Here is a 17,700-nt window from a genome sequence, read left to right on the forward strand (position 1 = left end):
TTATCTCACTTAGCATGATATTCTCCTTAGAAGATGGAAAGATCTTCCATGTTCTTGGATAGGAAGAATTAATATTGTCAAAATGGCCATACTACCTAAAGTGCTATACAAATTCAATGCAATTCCAATTAAAATCCCAATGATGTACCTTACAGAAATAGAGCAAGCAATTATGAAATTCATCTGGAAGAATAAGAAACCCAGAATAGCTAAAGCAATCCTTAGCAGGAAGAGTGAAACAGGGGGTATTGCTATACATATCTCTTGCTATGCCCCAACCCTCCCCTCCTTTTGTTTCTTCCCTACATAATCTTGAAGCTCTTATCAGTACCCAGAAGACAGGGCTGAAGATGTAGAAGCCTGTTTCTTCCCAGTGTGGCTGTACCTAGAATAAAATTTCTTTGCTGCATTCCACCACTAGTCTGGGATGAACAGCTAAATCTGGTCTTTTGGTCACCAGAGCCAGCCCCGACTCCCTCTCATCTCCTTAGAATGAAATTCTTTTAACAGAATACAAATCTCTTCCATTTTTTAAATAGAGATATTTAAAATGTAAATAATCTTGGGAGAAATCACCTACAAGTTAAATTTACAACGACAAGCAAATGAAATATCAGATTTTCTTGCTGAGAACGTGTTTAATGAGAGAAGGCTGAAAGAACAGGATTTTGAATGTCCCGAAAAGACATGCAGTACAGGGGATGAAAAGAGGAGCACAGAGGATGCATCAAGACATTCGAAACAGATCAGATCCTTCCTAAATTTGAGAAAAATTAGAGATTGTAACAAATTTTAGTTTGGAGTTGAAACGAGAAAAATATCACCTTCACATTTATAGTAATTTATTTGAGGTTTAGATGGACCTATCAATTTCCACCTGTTTAATTTTCACTGCTGCTAACAACTCAATATTAATAAACTGGCTATATACTGATTCTCCCTTCTTCCTGGGTCTAACAGTAGTAGATTATTTGATTGGTCATCCTTGGTTACCTTCAATCTAAATCCAAATTTGAAGGTCAGCTATTTTTTTTTTTAATAAATCACAGGACATCTAGGATTAAAATTGAAAAGGTTCTAGTTAAAGCCTAATTTATCTTAATACTTGCAATTTTGTGGTAGCAGAGGATTAGGATTTTTTTTTTAAACTGGAGAACAATAATATTGGTTTCAAATACCCTTCAGTTTATGGTAGAAAGCAATATGACCATTTGTTGCTAGTATGTTGCCATTAGGGCAGAATATAAGACATTTTAAAATTCTTAATCTTATATGTTGTACTTTTCTGACCATTTTCTCTTCTGCCCTCTCCCCTCTCTTGTTTATTTTCAATAAATGTAAGTTTTGTGAAAAAAAGAATCGAAGAGAATAATAAGCCCAAACTTTGACACCATGAGAGCACTGAGTCATTGACCCAACACGTGACCCATGGGCATATGGTAAAAACTGTCAACTAGCTACAGTGCTTTTGGGGTGATATCCACTACTACTTCAACAGTTACCTCTCCTGAGTTACAACAATGAAGGTATCAATCCAGAGTAGCCAGTGTTTACCAAGCTTTCCTTTTCTCAGGGATATTTATTTTTAAAAGAAAATTACTATTCTTAGAAAATTATTTATATATGTGTTCAAGCATTTTCTCATTTATAAGACCTTCAAACACCAGACATGTTATTATCAAGCCTCTTATGTATTACCTAATATAAATTAACATAAGCATGTATGACCCATAAGGCAAAACAAACAAAAAACCCCTTATGAAGAAGAATACCCCATATAGTACCTGAAGTTCTACAAAAACAAAACCCAGATACTTTATTCACAGTGCCACCTTGTTCTCTTTTCCACATGGTTATTTTTGATTAAGCACCAGCCCCTCAAGGCATCACTGCAATATTTGCTTAACTGAAACAGACATATTTATATAAAAACAGCTGATTTTCATATTAGTCTTCACAAACCATCTGGGAATTCTGGGAATTACTCTTGACTTTGAAGCATTTTAAAGTAGGGTATATTTTCTTCAAAACTTCTATTTTCCTGTCACTATTAAATGGCAGTGGTGACTATTGCTGAGCTGGGGATGTAGCTCAGTGAAGAGCACTTGCCTAATGTTCACAGGTGATACCCAGCACTGCAAGGAAATAAAAAAAGCAGTGGATGTTACCTAAGGTCTACTTCACAAGGCTGAAAACTTCAAGAAGACAGAGCCTGTCTTAAGTCACCAATGAGTCCCTGATGTCCAGCAGAGGGCTCAGCAAGGCATCAGACTGTATTTCTTGAATGATTGAATTTGTATCTCATGGCTTATTACACTAGTTTATATGATCGATTTTTCTTACTGACAGCTGAATCAATAAGACAGTGTCAATAGAGATATTTCTCATATCAGAACAAGATTTTAAAAATATATCCTAGTATTTCATATTGAAAATGTGAAACAAGAAATAAAACAAGGTCCAAAAAGGTTTATAGCTTTATGAAGTTCAGAGACTCTATGTACACCTATCTACTTCCACCCAGCCCAGCACTCTCTGAACCACATTTCACATGCTACTCCTCCTTTGGACTGTAAAAATCAAAATTTAGATTCACTGGTTTTTTGAAAATAACGTATTTCAAGTTCATTAATAAAAACTAAAAAAAAAACTAGTTTGTAAAAGATTTTTTTATTGTATCCGTGCCACACGTAGTGAAAAATAACACTCCTAAAAAAAAGAATGCTATCTTTTCCACAACATTTTATTTTAAATAAAACTTCAAGTACTCTTACATAAGTACAAAAAAAATTCTGCTCTATTTGCCTCCAACAGGCCACCACAACACACAGTAGATAAAACACAGTGGTTACAAATGTCTTTTAAATTTATTTCTGAGGCAAGGCAAATGGGAGGGAAATGTCTCTATGAAAAAATACTGTGTGTGTAGGAAATTGTCACGATTTTATTCCACATGGATACAAATGATTATACTTTAATTTAGGCCCTGGTGGCTTAAAATTATATAACAAAATAGAAAAATGGAAAACTAATATCCCCTACACCCTGTTTCAAAGGCAGGCACTACCAAGATTAGGGAGACGCCACAGTGTTGGTAGAGGATAATTACTGTACAAGCTGTACAGCTATCATCACCTTCAGACTAAAATAAAATGCTACGGTCCTTCTAAGGCATAAACAATAATGTCTGCAAACAATATATACACATAATACATATTTAAAACAAGACTTAATATAAACAATAATGAACAGTATATACATGTCAATCTTTTTCACTGTCTTGAAATACAATTTAACTACACAAGTGATGCAGCAACATATATATATGTATATATATAAATGTACTTGTAACTCTACAGTAAAGTTTATTTTTGGTGCTTTTATAGCACATCAGTGTAAACAGTTTAACTTGGCTTTGTTTTATATTTTAAAACATTCCTTGTTGTATTTTCAAGATTTAAAGCAATTTTCTAGTTCTTCCTTTTCACAGAAAACGAAGATTCTGGATGTGGATTAATCATAAATAATTCATAAAATTAAATACATTCACTAAAAAATAAACTACAAAGTAAAAAAATGAAAAATAGATATTTATTGAGAGGGAAAGGAGAACCATTTCCCACATTAGAGCTCTGGTGTTGAATATTCAGTGCGATTTGATATATTTTAATTGCTATTGCACTATAACACCCTTTCCTTTGAAAATTCTTTGGGTGTGCTTCCCTGTTCTACCTAAATTAGCTGATAAATCACACAAACCAATAACCAAGGGTCTTGGTCGTCATAGGAGTGAAGCCTTTAAAAATGGTATCTTCTTCTGATACTTTCTGATACTTATCTTAAGGAAAAAAAAAGTCATTTTGTATGTGCCTTGCACGTTTATGTAAATACAGTTCACATTGCTGGTCTCATTTGTCTTTGTTTAAAAGGAAAAAAAAATAGAGTATTATTACTTCAGCTCACTTTGAAAGTATCTGTCCATTTTTTTTCAAAATATTTCCTCATACTGTGGCCAGCTCTGCCTATATCAGAATCATCTTCATTAAATGTTTCACAGTTGTCAAAAACAAGCCTGACATCTACAGCAAAGGTTTCAAGGTTTGGATACCTGTAAGAAAACACATAATTAGAGATTGGTTTCATTGGTTTTGTTTTGTAAGCAAATGAAGTGGTTAAAAAAAAAAAAGAAGAAAACTGAAAGGAAAAAGATTAGGATAACTGTATTTAAATTGATACAAAAATATATAATATCCTCTTATGAATACAACACTTAAAAATGTCATATGTTCTGAACTATACTTATTTATAGACATGTTAAATGAAAAAAATTAAAAAAATGTATTTCTCTTAAGATCAAGATATTTTTCAATAAACTGGCAATTCCCCCATGTCCCACTTCCTGTTTGACCTGTGTCACAATTCTGTTACAGGACTTCTACCTGACTAGTTTACTGATTCCTTTGACCAACAGTATCACTTGTATATTCTATTATCCACATTCAAATGTGTTCAATTGCAGTGAAAAATTATGTAAATGATTCTTATGCTGCACAATTCTAGGATATGCTACTCTGGGCTAAATCTTTCTCATTTCTCTTTTTCTCTCTTCAAATATGATCTTTTGCTCAGAACCACCAGGGCACACACCCACACCCACTACCATACAGTTTCACTTTCTGTGGTTTCAGTTAGCTATGGTCAAAAATGTTAAAACATTAAAAAAGTGCACATTAACATAACTACTTCTATTATAGTATGTTGTTAAAATTGTTCTATTATTGTTGATTTCTTAGTGTCTAATTTATAACTTAAACTTTTTTGTGATGTGTAGGTATAAGAAAAAACATACTATTATCCATGGTTTGCCCAAACAGGTAAGGTGGAATATTATATGATGAACCAAAACAAGCAAAAAAAACTATGTGCTCTCTCTTTACCAGAGATAATATAATGAGCAACTGCCTTCCAATAAGAAAGAGGTACTATGGGACTGGGGTTATAACTCAGAGGTAGAGCCTTTGCCTAGCACGTGTGAGGCAGTGGGTTTGATCCTCAGCACCACATAAAAATACATAAATAAAATAAGGGTCCATCAACAACTAAAAACAAAAAAGTATATATATAAAAAAAGAAAAAAGAGGTTCTATGGCCTCAGTGCTTTTCTGGTGGGATAAGCTCAATTCTATTTCTCTGCAAGAATACAGAGAGGAGAGCAGTAAAGTAAATGTATCTGCCTAAACTTACTAGTGAGAAAGTGGTCATTTCAAGCCAACTCAGGCCAATTTAACACATTTTGGAAGAAGGCTTTTGGAAATTCAAATGTTTTATGAATTATAAACTACACCAAATGGATACTAAAATAATTTAACCATTACAAATATCCTATGAGCCACTAAAGCTTTGAAGTCATGTAAAAGTGGCTTTCTATTTCTTTCATAAAATATCTTTTACGAACTTTTACTCCCTCTTTCTAATATGTGCAATACTGACAAAATTTCTTTCTAATATGCTCAAGAAGACTGAAGTCAGCTCTTATGTAACTTCATTCATTTTCCTCTTCTTGGGATTATTTACTTTTTAAAAAAATTGAGGTAAAGAAGTCTATATAACACAAAATTAGTCATCTTGAAGTGGATAACTCAGTAGTATTTAATAGACATGACATTGTGCTACCATCACTTCCATTTCCAAAACAATATCATCACTCCAGAAGGAAACCTTAAACCATTAAGCAGTTATTTTCTGTTGCTCTCCGCCCCCACCCCATTCTTGGCAAGTACCAGTCTGTCTCTATAGATTTACCTATTCTGGATATTTTATACTAACAGAATCATACAATGTGTGGGACTAATTTTATACAACATTTTAAAGTTACTTTGAGGAATACTCCTCTCCTTAATACTTTTTCTTATGGTAAGAAAAGGTTAATGATTAATGTTAAGGAGACCAAAATCCAGGAGAGAATTACAGGTAAGATCCTAGTTAAAAAGAGTACATACTCTATTTGTGCCTTTTTTTAAAGAAAAGGATAGGAAAGCAGACAGAACCCAGAAAGATTTGTTGAAGCAGATATTTCCTTCCTTGTGTTCTATGAACAGTCTAAAATTTTGAAATAGTTTGGGTTTTGGTTCCAACTCATTACTTTGGGTTTAATTGAACAATATGAAGTTAGGAGAGCCTGAATCCACAGAATTTTACCTCTCACATAGCTGTGATTACAAACAGGATTATATAAATTGTTTCCTCTTCTTCTTCTTCTATAGGGACTTCTTGCATTCACCAGGACTCATTCTCAAAAGCAAACTCTGATTTTGTAGGCTTTTTGGTTATTTTGTGTCAATTTCTATACCTATTTGTTTGGGGGTTTTTGAGTTTTAGGCCGATCTTCCATTCAGGAATTGGAAGATCATGCATCAAGAGTTAAACACTTGTAAAGTTTTCATGTGTAGATCTCTGACCTGGCTGTGTTAGTTATAAATTCCACTGTGCTACCACTTACCACATCTGACTTTTTGGCAGACAGAAAAAAGTCATCTCTAGACAACGTTTCTGCTTTTTGGTTCATCTTAAAACCAATAAATTTAATGGTTTTCAATGTTTCCTATGTTTGGGAATTTCCCTTCGGTAATTTTTTAAAAGGTAAAACAAAGTAAATATAATTCTTTGAAAAACAGTTATTCTGTCCTCAAAATAAAAAACTGCAGTCATTTGTTCAATTCAGCAAATCACTTAATGTGAGAGGGACACTGAATGTTTTAAATTCTACTCAATTTTTCTAAATGGAATATAAATCAACAAGCATAGTGATATTCACCAGAAGAATGTTATGGAAAAACTAAACAACATATGGTATAACAACAAAATAATATAATTGAAATATATAGTACAGTTATTCTTTCAATGTGTATTTCCTTATTTCTACATAATTTTTCTGACTTTACCTGAAGTAATGGGCATAGTCCACATTAAGCTAAGCTGGTATGTAGGAATATAGAAAGCAAGGGAAAAATAGGGAAAAGAATACAGCTCTGGGGATCCTGGTCATTCTTACATGGAATGCCTTTGTTCTGCAAGTGAACATCATCATTTTTGTAGCTCCAAAGTGGAACACGGTTCTGAACTATTCAAATTACACTGACAGTGGTCAATCTCTGGCACAATTTTGAGATGGCCTAACAAAGATCATTAACTGTGGCTAGGAAGTCACTTTATTTGGGGGAGAGACTGCAAGCAGAACATGGAAGAAAAGAGAAGATTTTCTTTTACATCTAATAAATGGATTTTCAATATTCTCCAACAATTTATAACACTTTTAATTTTTAGAATTTCCAGTGGTGATTTATTTCTGTATGGCAAGAATATGAAATATTAATTTGTTAAATCCACATGAAGTGGTGATAATATTCTACTGATGTCCAATACAAGCTCTAGTTTATATGTTACTTCCTTTGAGAGGTTCCTTTGATACCTTCCTTACCCCCCTAGAGCATTTGGTGCTCTCCAAATGTCAAAAACAGGTTCATCATGCTGCTTTTAACTCCTTAAATAATCTTAATTGACTTGTTTACCATACCTAACTACTCTAGTCCAACACACATACACATACCCTAGGTGGGACCTGTATCTTTGTTATTAATTAAAATGTCTTTGACTCACTAGGGCATTTGATAAATATTTATTGAATTGAAATGATTTACTTACTGTCCATTACTCAGTTTCTCTCTAATTGTGGAAAAATCCATAGGTTTCTTAATAACTTTCTTATAACCAGGTACAAGTTTCAAGTTTACAGGAAGTAGGAAAGGCCAAGCATCCTCATGAGTTTCCATTTCAGTCAGGATCATACTAAAGAAAATAATATTTACAATCAGTATCTGTACTTTAGATTTATGTTTATATTAAAAATTATCTTTCTTTTCTTTTTGTTTGTTTGTTTTGGTACCATGGATTTAACACACTTAACCACTGAGCCACATCCCTGCCTTTTTTTCTATTTTATTTAGAGACAGGGTCTTGCTGAGTTGCTTAGGACCTCACTAAGCTGATGAGGCTGGCTTTGGACTTGTAATCCTCCTGCCTCAGCCTCGCAAGCCACTGGGATTACAAGGGTGTGCCCCTATACCCAGTCTCTTTCTGTTATCTTTCAAGTAATAACTCATTGCAAATATATTTAAAAAGATAATATATGCTTACACTTATACTATATATTTTTCTGTTTACAAAATTTTAGAAAGTAATCTTCAGTGTGGTAAAAATGTTTCTAAACAAATAAAATGGGATGTTATAAAATACATGAGAATTGAAATAATACCTGCAAAGAGCTAGGTCCTTAGAATCATCTCTTTTAGGTTTCTTAACAGAAGAAAAACTTTCTTGTTTTGATAAGTTAATAGAAGTGTTTTCTTCCATTTTTCTTTTTTTGAGGTCTTTGTTTCCTCTTTTTAGAGAACTACTTGTTGATGCAGAGTCTTCATCTTCAGTGTCTCCTGTTAAAGTTACTTTCTTGCCTTTCTTCGACTCATTAGTCTTTTTTCCTTTAACATTAAGTTTTTTGATTTTTACAGTTTGACCACTTGCCTAGAATTTTAAAAAAGTAAATGTGGTATTAAAAAAAACTATTATTTATTTAAAAAAAATCTATTATTTTCAAAAGAGAGCTGTCAATTTCTCCCATAATGTAAGGTAAAACTTTATTAAAAAGCTGAAAAGCCTATGTATCTGAAGAATTCTTAAAGCTTGAAGATGCTGATCCATCTTTGGTGCTATAGAATTTATTACCAGGGCTGGGACTGTATGTAGCTCAGTGATAGAGTAATTGTCTCACATGTGTGAGGCACTGGGTTTGCACATGAAAAGATATTGTGTCCATTTACAACTGAAAAATATTAAAAAAAAAAAGAACTTATCACCAGTAGTAGAGAAAGATTAAAGCTGGAAAAAGGACTCTTTAGAGCATAATACAACTGTTCTTAGATAGAGGTTCCTTCCTTTCCTTTCTTGCTAGAGCCCAAATTCAAAGAGGAACTTCAATAGGTCTTAGGCAAAATCTATCAAATTAAGTGTTCAAAGGTGCATATCTTTTTTATTTGTATATTTATATAGCAGAAGTTGTGAAATGATGACTCAAGGTGAAATAGTCCACAGCATATGCTATTTGGCTCATAGAATGCTTATAAAATTCTGATTTTTCAACATTAATATTGGGAGGATATGCATAAAAATCCATAATCTTGACTTCTGTCAAATTATGAGAAGATCCTGTAAGACTGGGCTCACATTTCTACATGATAAAAATGGTGGGAGATGAGTGATGATTATCATATTTAAATGGGGACATGACTGCCAAAGTGCCCACTAAGGGTCCAATAAACTCTTCTGCTATTTACTTGGCTTTTGTAGGCACTATAGTTTGAAACTTCCAGTACATGAGTCTGTATGTGTGCATTTGTGAGTGTATATACGTATATGAATACACATGTCCTTTGATTCCATGATCCTGTGATCACATTTATACATACATAAATAAATACATAGAAAGCATAAAAATATTTAACCATGATGTAGGCAGAAATAACCATTTGAGGGTAAGAAATATATAAATATTTGTACTTAATTATGAATTAAATGGAAAGATTTTTTTAAATTAACTTTTCCTCACACATCAAAAATAAATGTTTGGAATATTTTTTGTTGTTCTAAGAAACATAATGTCTAGGTCACTGCATTTGAAAGACAAAAACAAGAACAAAAAAGCAAAAGGCTAGAAAGCTGCATTTATACCAAGATTTGGATAATATGCCTCAAGTTCACTCTGAATGATAGCCAGAAATCTAAGAAAATTTATTGAAAAAAAATCATCCAATAGCTTACTAAGTGATACCACCAAGACTTAAAAACATTTATCTGTTAGTAATACATAAAATATTAGATAAATTTTCTATAACTTGGCAGTTCTGAAGCTAAAAGTAATTTATATACAAACAGTGAGGATTACTGTTGAACTACATTTAAACTATACATGACAAAAATGATCAAGTAACGAAAAGTCAAAATAACTATTATTGAATAAGATGCCATTCAGGACCCCTTGTAAAACATGGTCTAAAATATAATAATAAAGTTTTATTATAAAAAACTCTACATTTATAAAATACTTTCTTATTCATGATCTTATTTTATCCTCCCAAATTCCTATAAAGCAGATATGATTTCAAAGATAACCCCAAAGTTGAGATCAGATCAAGGAAGTGAGAAAAAAATCAGCAAAGGTAGAGAAAGAACAAAAGGAGGAAGAAAACCAGGTGTGTATGGAATCTGAGAAGCTTAGTGAAAAAAAAGTGTTTCAAGGATGGACTGTTCAACTCTATTAACATGTAACTGACTGGTCAAATAAGCTAAGAGCTAAACTAGATTTATACATTGCTCACTAGACTGAGCAACGTATAAATCTTTGTGGTCATGATAAGAGCAATTTTGGAGAAACTGTGGAGGTGACTAGAATAAGTTCAAGAGTGAACTGGGGTTAGAAATTGGGGCATTGCTCCTTGGCCAATTGGCTAAGATCAAGTGTAGAAATTGGGGGGAACCAGAACAGAAAACTTTCCAAGAATTTTTCTGGGTAAAGGGAATGAAAAAGATAGGAGACGTGGATCATGGGAGAAGTGAAATCAGAAGAGAGTTCTTCTTAAGATGAGAGAAAAAGTAGCATGTCAGTAGGATGGTGAGATGAACCAGGTGGAGGAGAAACTGATGGTGCAGAGAAGGGAGAACTGCTGGAGTAATGTTCTTAAGAAGGTCAGAGGGATGGGCCCTGAGACATGAGTAAGGGGACCAGCTTAGTTAGGAGCACCAGAAGCTCAAGGCAACAGGAGAGAAGGTAAGGATGTGAGCCCCCATGCTGAAGGATGATAGATGTGGTTTCTTCTAAAGGATTCCATTTTCTCAGTGGAATAAGAATAAGGTCATTATCTCAGTATGAATGGAAGGAACAAAACTGGAGATAAATCATCAGACATTATTAAAGGCCTGATTAGCGCTTTGAATTTAAAGGGCAGAACACTTTCCATAGCCACATTTGCTCATGTTTTCATGCAAAGTGTGTGAATGTTCATATTAGCATTATTCTTAAGAGCTGATAGGTGCTAAAAAAGACAGAGTTGGACAACCAAAATGATAGTTTATTTCATCAAGTGAGAGAGAGAGGCAAAGGACCAAACAGTATATTCAATGATTATAATAATGAAATATGTGGATTATGATAATGGAATACTGACGTAAGTCAGATTAGGTGGAAAGAGAGAACATGAAGGCATAGATAGTGAAAAAGTCTTAAGATAAATACATTGAAGGTCCTAGTGAGATCAAAGGATTACAGGAGAACTAGAGGGAGTGAACTGGAAAGAAAGAAGGCAGTAGAGAAATGGAAGTTTGGACTCCAGTTTTTGGAGAGGCAGCAGTCAATAGCTTAAACTTGGGGAACAGTTACTGGGGTAGAGAACACCTAGCAAAAAATCTGAACTCGAATATATGCTGATCCATTTAATTTCTTACTCCTTTACCTTTTAATTTCCAACTCATTTCTTTCTATTTTATCATATTGCTTTTAATTGGTATGAGAATTCACAGGTTTCTATTTCACATGGAAAATGACTTAAAACACAGATACTTACTACCATATGACCTAACGATTCTACTTTAGGTTTATACCTAAAAGAACCAAAAACATATATTCAAGCAAAAACTTGTTTGTGAGTGTTCCTAACAACCCTATTCCTAATACCATAGGTAGAAAACTCAGACGTCCATCAGCTGATGAATGGATAAACAAAATGTAGAAAAATCCACACAATTGATATTTCTTGTGTCCAAAAAGGAAGTAAGTCATCGATGAACTTTAAAAACATTGTGATAAGTAAAAGAAGCCGACACTAGAGGCCATATAGTATATGATTAAGTTTATATATAGTGACCAGAATAGATAAATCCATAAAAAACAGGTTAGGGGTTGCAAATACCAGGGGTAGAAGGGGATTGGAAGTTCCTACTAATGGGTACAAAGGGTTCTTTATGGGGTTATGAAAATGTTCTGAAATTAGTGGTGGTGTTTGTATAACTTTGTGAGTACAATAAAAACCACTGAATTGTTAAAAAGGTGAATTTATGGTATGTGAATTATACCTCATAAAACAAATTGCCATAAAAGTCCGCATTTTGAACTGGTAATTAAAAAGTTTAGTTCTAGATTGATCTCACCTTAGCAATGCAAGTTGGACAAAACCAGTCCCCATCTGGTATAGTTGTAATCTTGGGTCTATGGCAGTAAGTATGACAGCCTTTGTCACAGCCATCACAAAGGAGAAGCAGTTCTTCATTATCTCCTTTACGACAGATTTGGCAGTACTATAATACATGAAAAATCATTTAGAATTAACCCTTTGCTATGGAATAATAGTTACTGGGATGTTATACACACCATAATTTCTAATTTATATTAGTAATAAACATTCCGCTTGCTAACAAATATACAATAGCCATACACATCTATGTATCTCTCACAGATTATGGACCAATGATGGGGTGAGCAGTTCTATTGGGGGGTCAATGCACATTCAGGTACACTGCAAAGAACAAAGCTAGAGGTTGAATGCCTGCACACACTTCAGAAGCATGTATACATTAACATATGAAATAATTAACATGACATTAGAGCACATAAAGCAATGAATAGCTTTAATACATGGTGTTTTTAAAATATGTTTCATCTTTTGCTTATCTTAGCATCCTCATGAATATTCTGAGAAAGAAATAAGAGTTAATTTTTAAGATCAAGAAACTTGTTAGTATATAATTATATATAATAATAAAAGATATTCCTAGCCTTGACTAAATTATTCACCTATGTTTTGTGATTGACTAAAAACTGTGTCCGAACCAGGAAAGCTATAAAATTGACTCAAATGAAATTTGGGTTAGGGGGCTTGGGGTTGTGGCTCAGTGGTACAGAGCTTGTCTAGCATGAGTGAGGCACTGGGGTTCAATCCTTAGCACCACATATAAATAAATGAATAAAATAAATGTCTACAACCTTCTAAAAAAATTTAAAAAAAAAGAAATATGTGCCAGAAGTGTAGAAAATGAATTTTAGAAAATGATTTCTAAGGAACATACAGATAGAATACACTAATGAATTTAAGAAATCATGATTTGTTTTCTACAACCCAAAACAACAATTTCTTCTTTATTGAAAAATGTCTTATATTATTAAGAGAGTTTTTCCATGCATACATATTTTGTATAGCAAGTTTCACAAGGAAAAGAAGAAAAGTTAGTAAGTACTAAATTTTTTGATATTTAGTTCAAATTCTAGTTATAGTAGAAAGTGTCCTGCAATTAATATTTTAAAAAATGAAAACATTTAAGCTGAAATTCATTTATATTAATTTGAAGTTAAGTATTTAAATCACCTTAGAAACAAAGTGTTTAACTGTTCAAACTTAGTTTAATTATTAATAAATTATATCTGTCTGGGAAAGTCCAAAATAGTCTTATATAACTCAATACACATTAACAAAGATAGTTTAAGAAACTTACCAAAATACTTACTACCCAAAGTAACAATATCTATCCAATACATTTACTGTATATGTGATATTAAAATTGGCATGTATATTAAGAGCAAAAGCAGTTGAGTTTCATATTTCAATAATATTTTTTATGAACTTTCCTAATACTACATCACTAAATACCATAAGATGGGGTTTTTTATTTGCAAAATGAGTTACATCTTTAAAATTTATATTGTAGACATATTGATTGAGAAAATAAAATTTGGAATATTATATTAAACTCCCTATAACTATTAAAAAATCAGATTTAATGAACATGAGTCAATTCTGCTTTCTACAATAATTAAAAATGCAAAGTATGTTCTAGATCTCAAATTGTGATTTAAAAATAATTTTGATATTAAAGAGTGACATTAACACATAACAGTTTTGAAAATCATAGTAACAACCGACAATGTTAGAGAAAAATGTATTAATATTTGGTTAACTACTTTGGTTGCTAGATTTAAAAACAGTGGATATTGCCTATTATTAACATCAACAATAGAATATTGTGGGCAGAGAATTATCTGGCAGCAAACTGACAGCTTCCTCTTTCCTGGTAAGCTAGGTCTCTGGACAAGAGAGCACTGCTAAAGGTACTGAACACACCAACATGTTTTGGATTTATTATGAACACTATTATAGTCACTATTACCTCTCTAATTAAAGGTTATATAGTGCTTATTAATTTTTTTTCTTTTGCACTGGGATTGAACCCAGGGGTGCTCTATCACTGAGATATATCCCCAATCCTTTTTATTTTATTTTGAGACAGGGTTTCACTGAACTGCTTAAGCTAGCCTTAAACTTTTGCCATCCTCCTGCTTTCGCCTCCAAAGTTGCTGGTGTTACAGGTGTGCACCACTGCACCTGTCCTTGTTAATCTTTGAATATGAAATTCTCACCTTCTTTTAAAGGTAGTTTCATAGAAAATAATGTTTTTATCTATCTATCTATCCATCCATCCATCCATCCATCCATCCATCCATCCACCCATCCATTCTATGTATCTTTTTGCAAGTACTGGGGAATCAAACCCAAGGCCTTGGCTTTCACTGAACTACAAGCACCAGATTAAAATAAAGTATTATTAGATATTTTTTAAATAACTGAAGAAATATGAGATACGAGTTAAATGATGATAAATGCATATTAATAACATGGTAAAGGTTAATGAATTTGTGAAAACTGAATGAAAGCTTTAGATTGTAGAAAGTATAATAATATAAAGAGATTGTGGTACAATTTTGAAACAGATTTATTTGATTACGTTTACAGCAAAAATGACCATATCATATGATATTTTTGTGTGGATAAGAAAAATAACTGTACAAATTTTGATGTAAAACTCTAATCTTTTTTGATCACTATCACCTATATTCAGCAAATACACTTGTCAAGGTGACTTTAAAACTTGTTTAATACTTTTTAGAAGGAAAAATATTTTACCTTGTATAAATGCTGAACAATATCTTAAACTTAAGTGAATTCTAATCTGGTTGAGAAAGGCCTAAATTTGAGCATACTGGTACAAATGGCAATTCAAATTCCATACACATTGTAGGAAGGAGTAAACAAAACAAAACAAAACCCACAGAGAAAAACGTATCTGTAATAAAATACATAAGGACTTGAGTAAGTCTAAGCATAGAGCTAAAATGAATTAAAGAATGATACATTATTTAAGGATCTTTTCTTTGGGGAATGACTATTTTAAGTAAAGGATTTTACTTTAACCATTCATGAAAACAAATTTCAAATGTTTAAATTTTAAAGCAAGTTCAAAAGCAATGTGAAATGTTAAATGTCTATATATTGACACATATAAAGACAAGAGGGAGACTTGTACATAGTTAAAAAAAATAAATCTCTCTCCAGAATATATGCTCTATAGTTCTTATTTTGATACACAGCAATTTGGAGCCTGTGACAAAGTAAAAGCCTACTATAGTACAATAATTAATTGGGCTTATACCAAAGAAGGTGAAAAATCAGTTTATAATCACTGAAGGAAAGACTAAAAAGATCTATTCTCCATATAACCATATGTGATGCAAATCATAGCTGAAATAAAGCTGTTTATTTATATTTACGTTATCTGAGGACTTTTAGCATTAAAGATATGAAAATGATAGAAAAAATAAAACATTTTAGGAATGCAATAGTAGCAGGTAAAGTTAGAAACCTGTTGAAAGAACCTTCAAAATTATTTAGATTAACAACTGAGTAATACCAGCATAATGTAGAAGACAACTTAAGTTAGAATTATAAACAACATTGAAAGGAGGCAGAAGCAAGATTAAAAACAAAAAAGTAACAAATTTGGTAGATTCCTTCAAAAAACTCAAGGTAAGGAAGAAAGTATTAGATTATATGGTATTTAAGAATTAGACAAACTCTCAAATACATTATAAATTACTGTGACAATAGCTAATGTAAAATTAAAGATCTGGAGGGTTGGAAAAAAACAGGACAAAGTAAATTAGTTATAGTATTTCTTAAATAAAAACACTTACAACTTTCATAATTGATTTTTCCCATGCTATTGATTTCTGTAATTGCTGAATGCACAGAGCTACCTGTGCAGCACTGCGAGCTTCTGATATGCCCTTCTCCATACCCTGAGCCCTGGAGCAATATCCTCTTCAATTCTGCATTGAAATATAGAAAAATTAAGTAGGTCATGTCCACATTTATGATTACTGAATGTGAAACAATCATCACACTGAAAGCCAAGCAATGAGACAAAAACATGTAACAGCCAATAGTATAAAGTTTAAGCAACTAAATTTGATGTAGTGCACAGACTGTGGCTACGTGCCTCAAAGCTTAGTCACAACCAGGTAAATGTAAGATCACTTTGCAGGATTATCAATGCACATAACAAAAAAAAATGTTTTTACAAAGCACCATGCAATAGCATGATCCATATGGATCACAGACATACAAGAGATACATAGATAACAGGCAATAGAAAATAGGCTCCAATTAGCAAAGAAGCACAATAATTTTTCAAGTTAATCTCAATAACCTACCCGTCACCATCACCACTAATGGATGGTGCAGGAGCAGGGACAGTAACTGTGCCCACATTATCCAGTTTGATCTGAATGGTGGTACTTAAGGGGCTCTTCAGATACCTTCTTTCAATGTTCCGCTCCAAATCAGCCAGCCTGGTTACAGCTATATCTAGGGGGTTGTCACTCTTCCGTTCTAGTGCATTTGCACTGTTTTCTTCTTCTCCAGTAAGTTCTCCATCATGCTCCTTGCACAATTTAGTAAATGATTTATGTTCAAAATATACCAAGGTCCTCCTTTCTGATGCAGGCTCTGGACACATCCAACCCTATATATCAAGAGAATAATGTCTATTTGGTTTCTTCTTAAAAATGCCTGATGGGTGAGTTACCTTTATTTAAAATACAGCAGCAGGACACCGGCAGATATCAAGGATATTTACTAGAAGTTTTTTATCTCAGGTTTCCTAATGCTAGGTTAAAACAAGAAAAAAAAAATTAAAAGAAACAGGTACAGGAAAAGTTTGAAAAAGACAATTTATCCATTTTTGATATTATGAAAGGTACAATAAAAAATCAGCAAAATATTCCTAAAGATTTGTAGACTAATATGCTTATTAATTTCATGGTCTTACTTAGATGGGAATGTCTCAGTGGCCTGTGAACTTTGCTTTTTCTGTTTTCATGCCTTCCCCTACTCTTCTGTGCAAGGTCCTTATACTCACCATTTTTCCTTTGGTTGCAGGGGCTTTGCATAAACCATTGTCTGTATAGCTTTACGCTGTTTTTTTTTGTTTTTGTTTTTTACCAAGTTTACTGCACTCATCTGCATTTTTCAAAAATTCATTTTAACATGAAAGCCTGCTGAGGGGAACTCTTCCCTGACCTCCTTCATGAAGTAAGACACCATTACAGGCTCACAAAGGACCACATAATGCTCCTTAGTTTCCTCAGATCAGTTTTATACTAGCATTACTATTGATTAATATATTTCTACTTCAAAATTCTATGAAGGCAGGGGCTATGCCTGTTTTTATTCATTTATCTCCAGTAAAGTGAAGGCAAATGAAACATAA

General features: G+C 32.8%; 1 protein-coding gene across 2 annotated transcripts; it reads right to left on the reverse strand.

Annotated features, from left to right (window-relative positions):
• Positions 1 to 257: 257 nt before the first annotated feature.
• LOC306656519 (bromodomain adjacent to zinc finger domain protein 2B-like) lies at positions 258 to 17,069 on the reverse strand. 2 transcript variants are annotated; one of them, XM_079131833.1, is made up of 6 exons: positions 16,748 to 17,069; positions 16,124 to 16,258; positions 12,253 to 12,399; positions 8,312 to 8,577; positions 7,702 to 7,845; positions 258 to 4,108 (listed from the first exon to the last, which is right to left on the reverse strand). In XM_079131833.1, the coding sequence occupies exons 2-6, from the start codon at positions 16,223 to 16,225 to the stop codon at positions 3,955 to 3,957; spliced, it is 813 nt and encodes a 270-aa protein (XP_078987959.1). In that variant the 5' UTR covers positions 16,226 to 16,258; positions 16,748 to 17,069; the 3' UTR covers positions 258 to 3,954. The 2 variants fall into 2 exon arrangements, with proteins under 2 accessions (XP_078987959.1, XP_078987958.1); XM_079131832.1 differs by having other exon boundaries at positions 16,643 to 17,067.
• Between the last annotated feature and the right edge of the window lie 631 nt (positions 17,070 to 17,700).

The sequence above is a fragment of the Sciurus vulgaris genome, assembly GCF_902686455.1.
Source record: "Sciurus vulgaris genome assembly, chromosome: 3".
In the NCBI taxonomy this organism is placed as follows: Eukaryota; Metazoa; Chordata; class Mammalia; order Rodentia; family Sciuridae; genus Sciurus; species Sciurus vulgaris.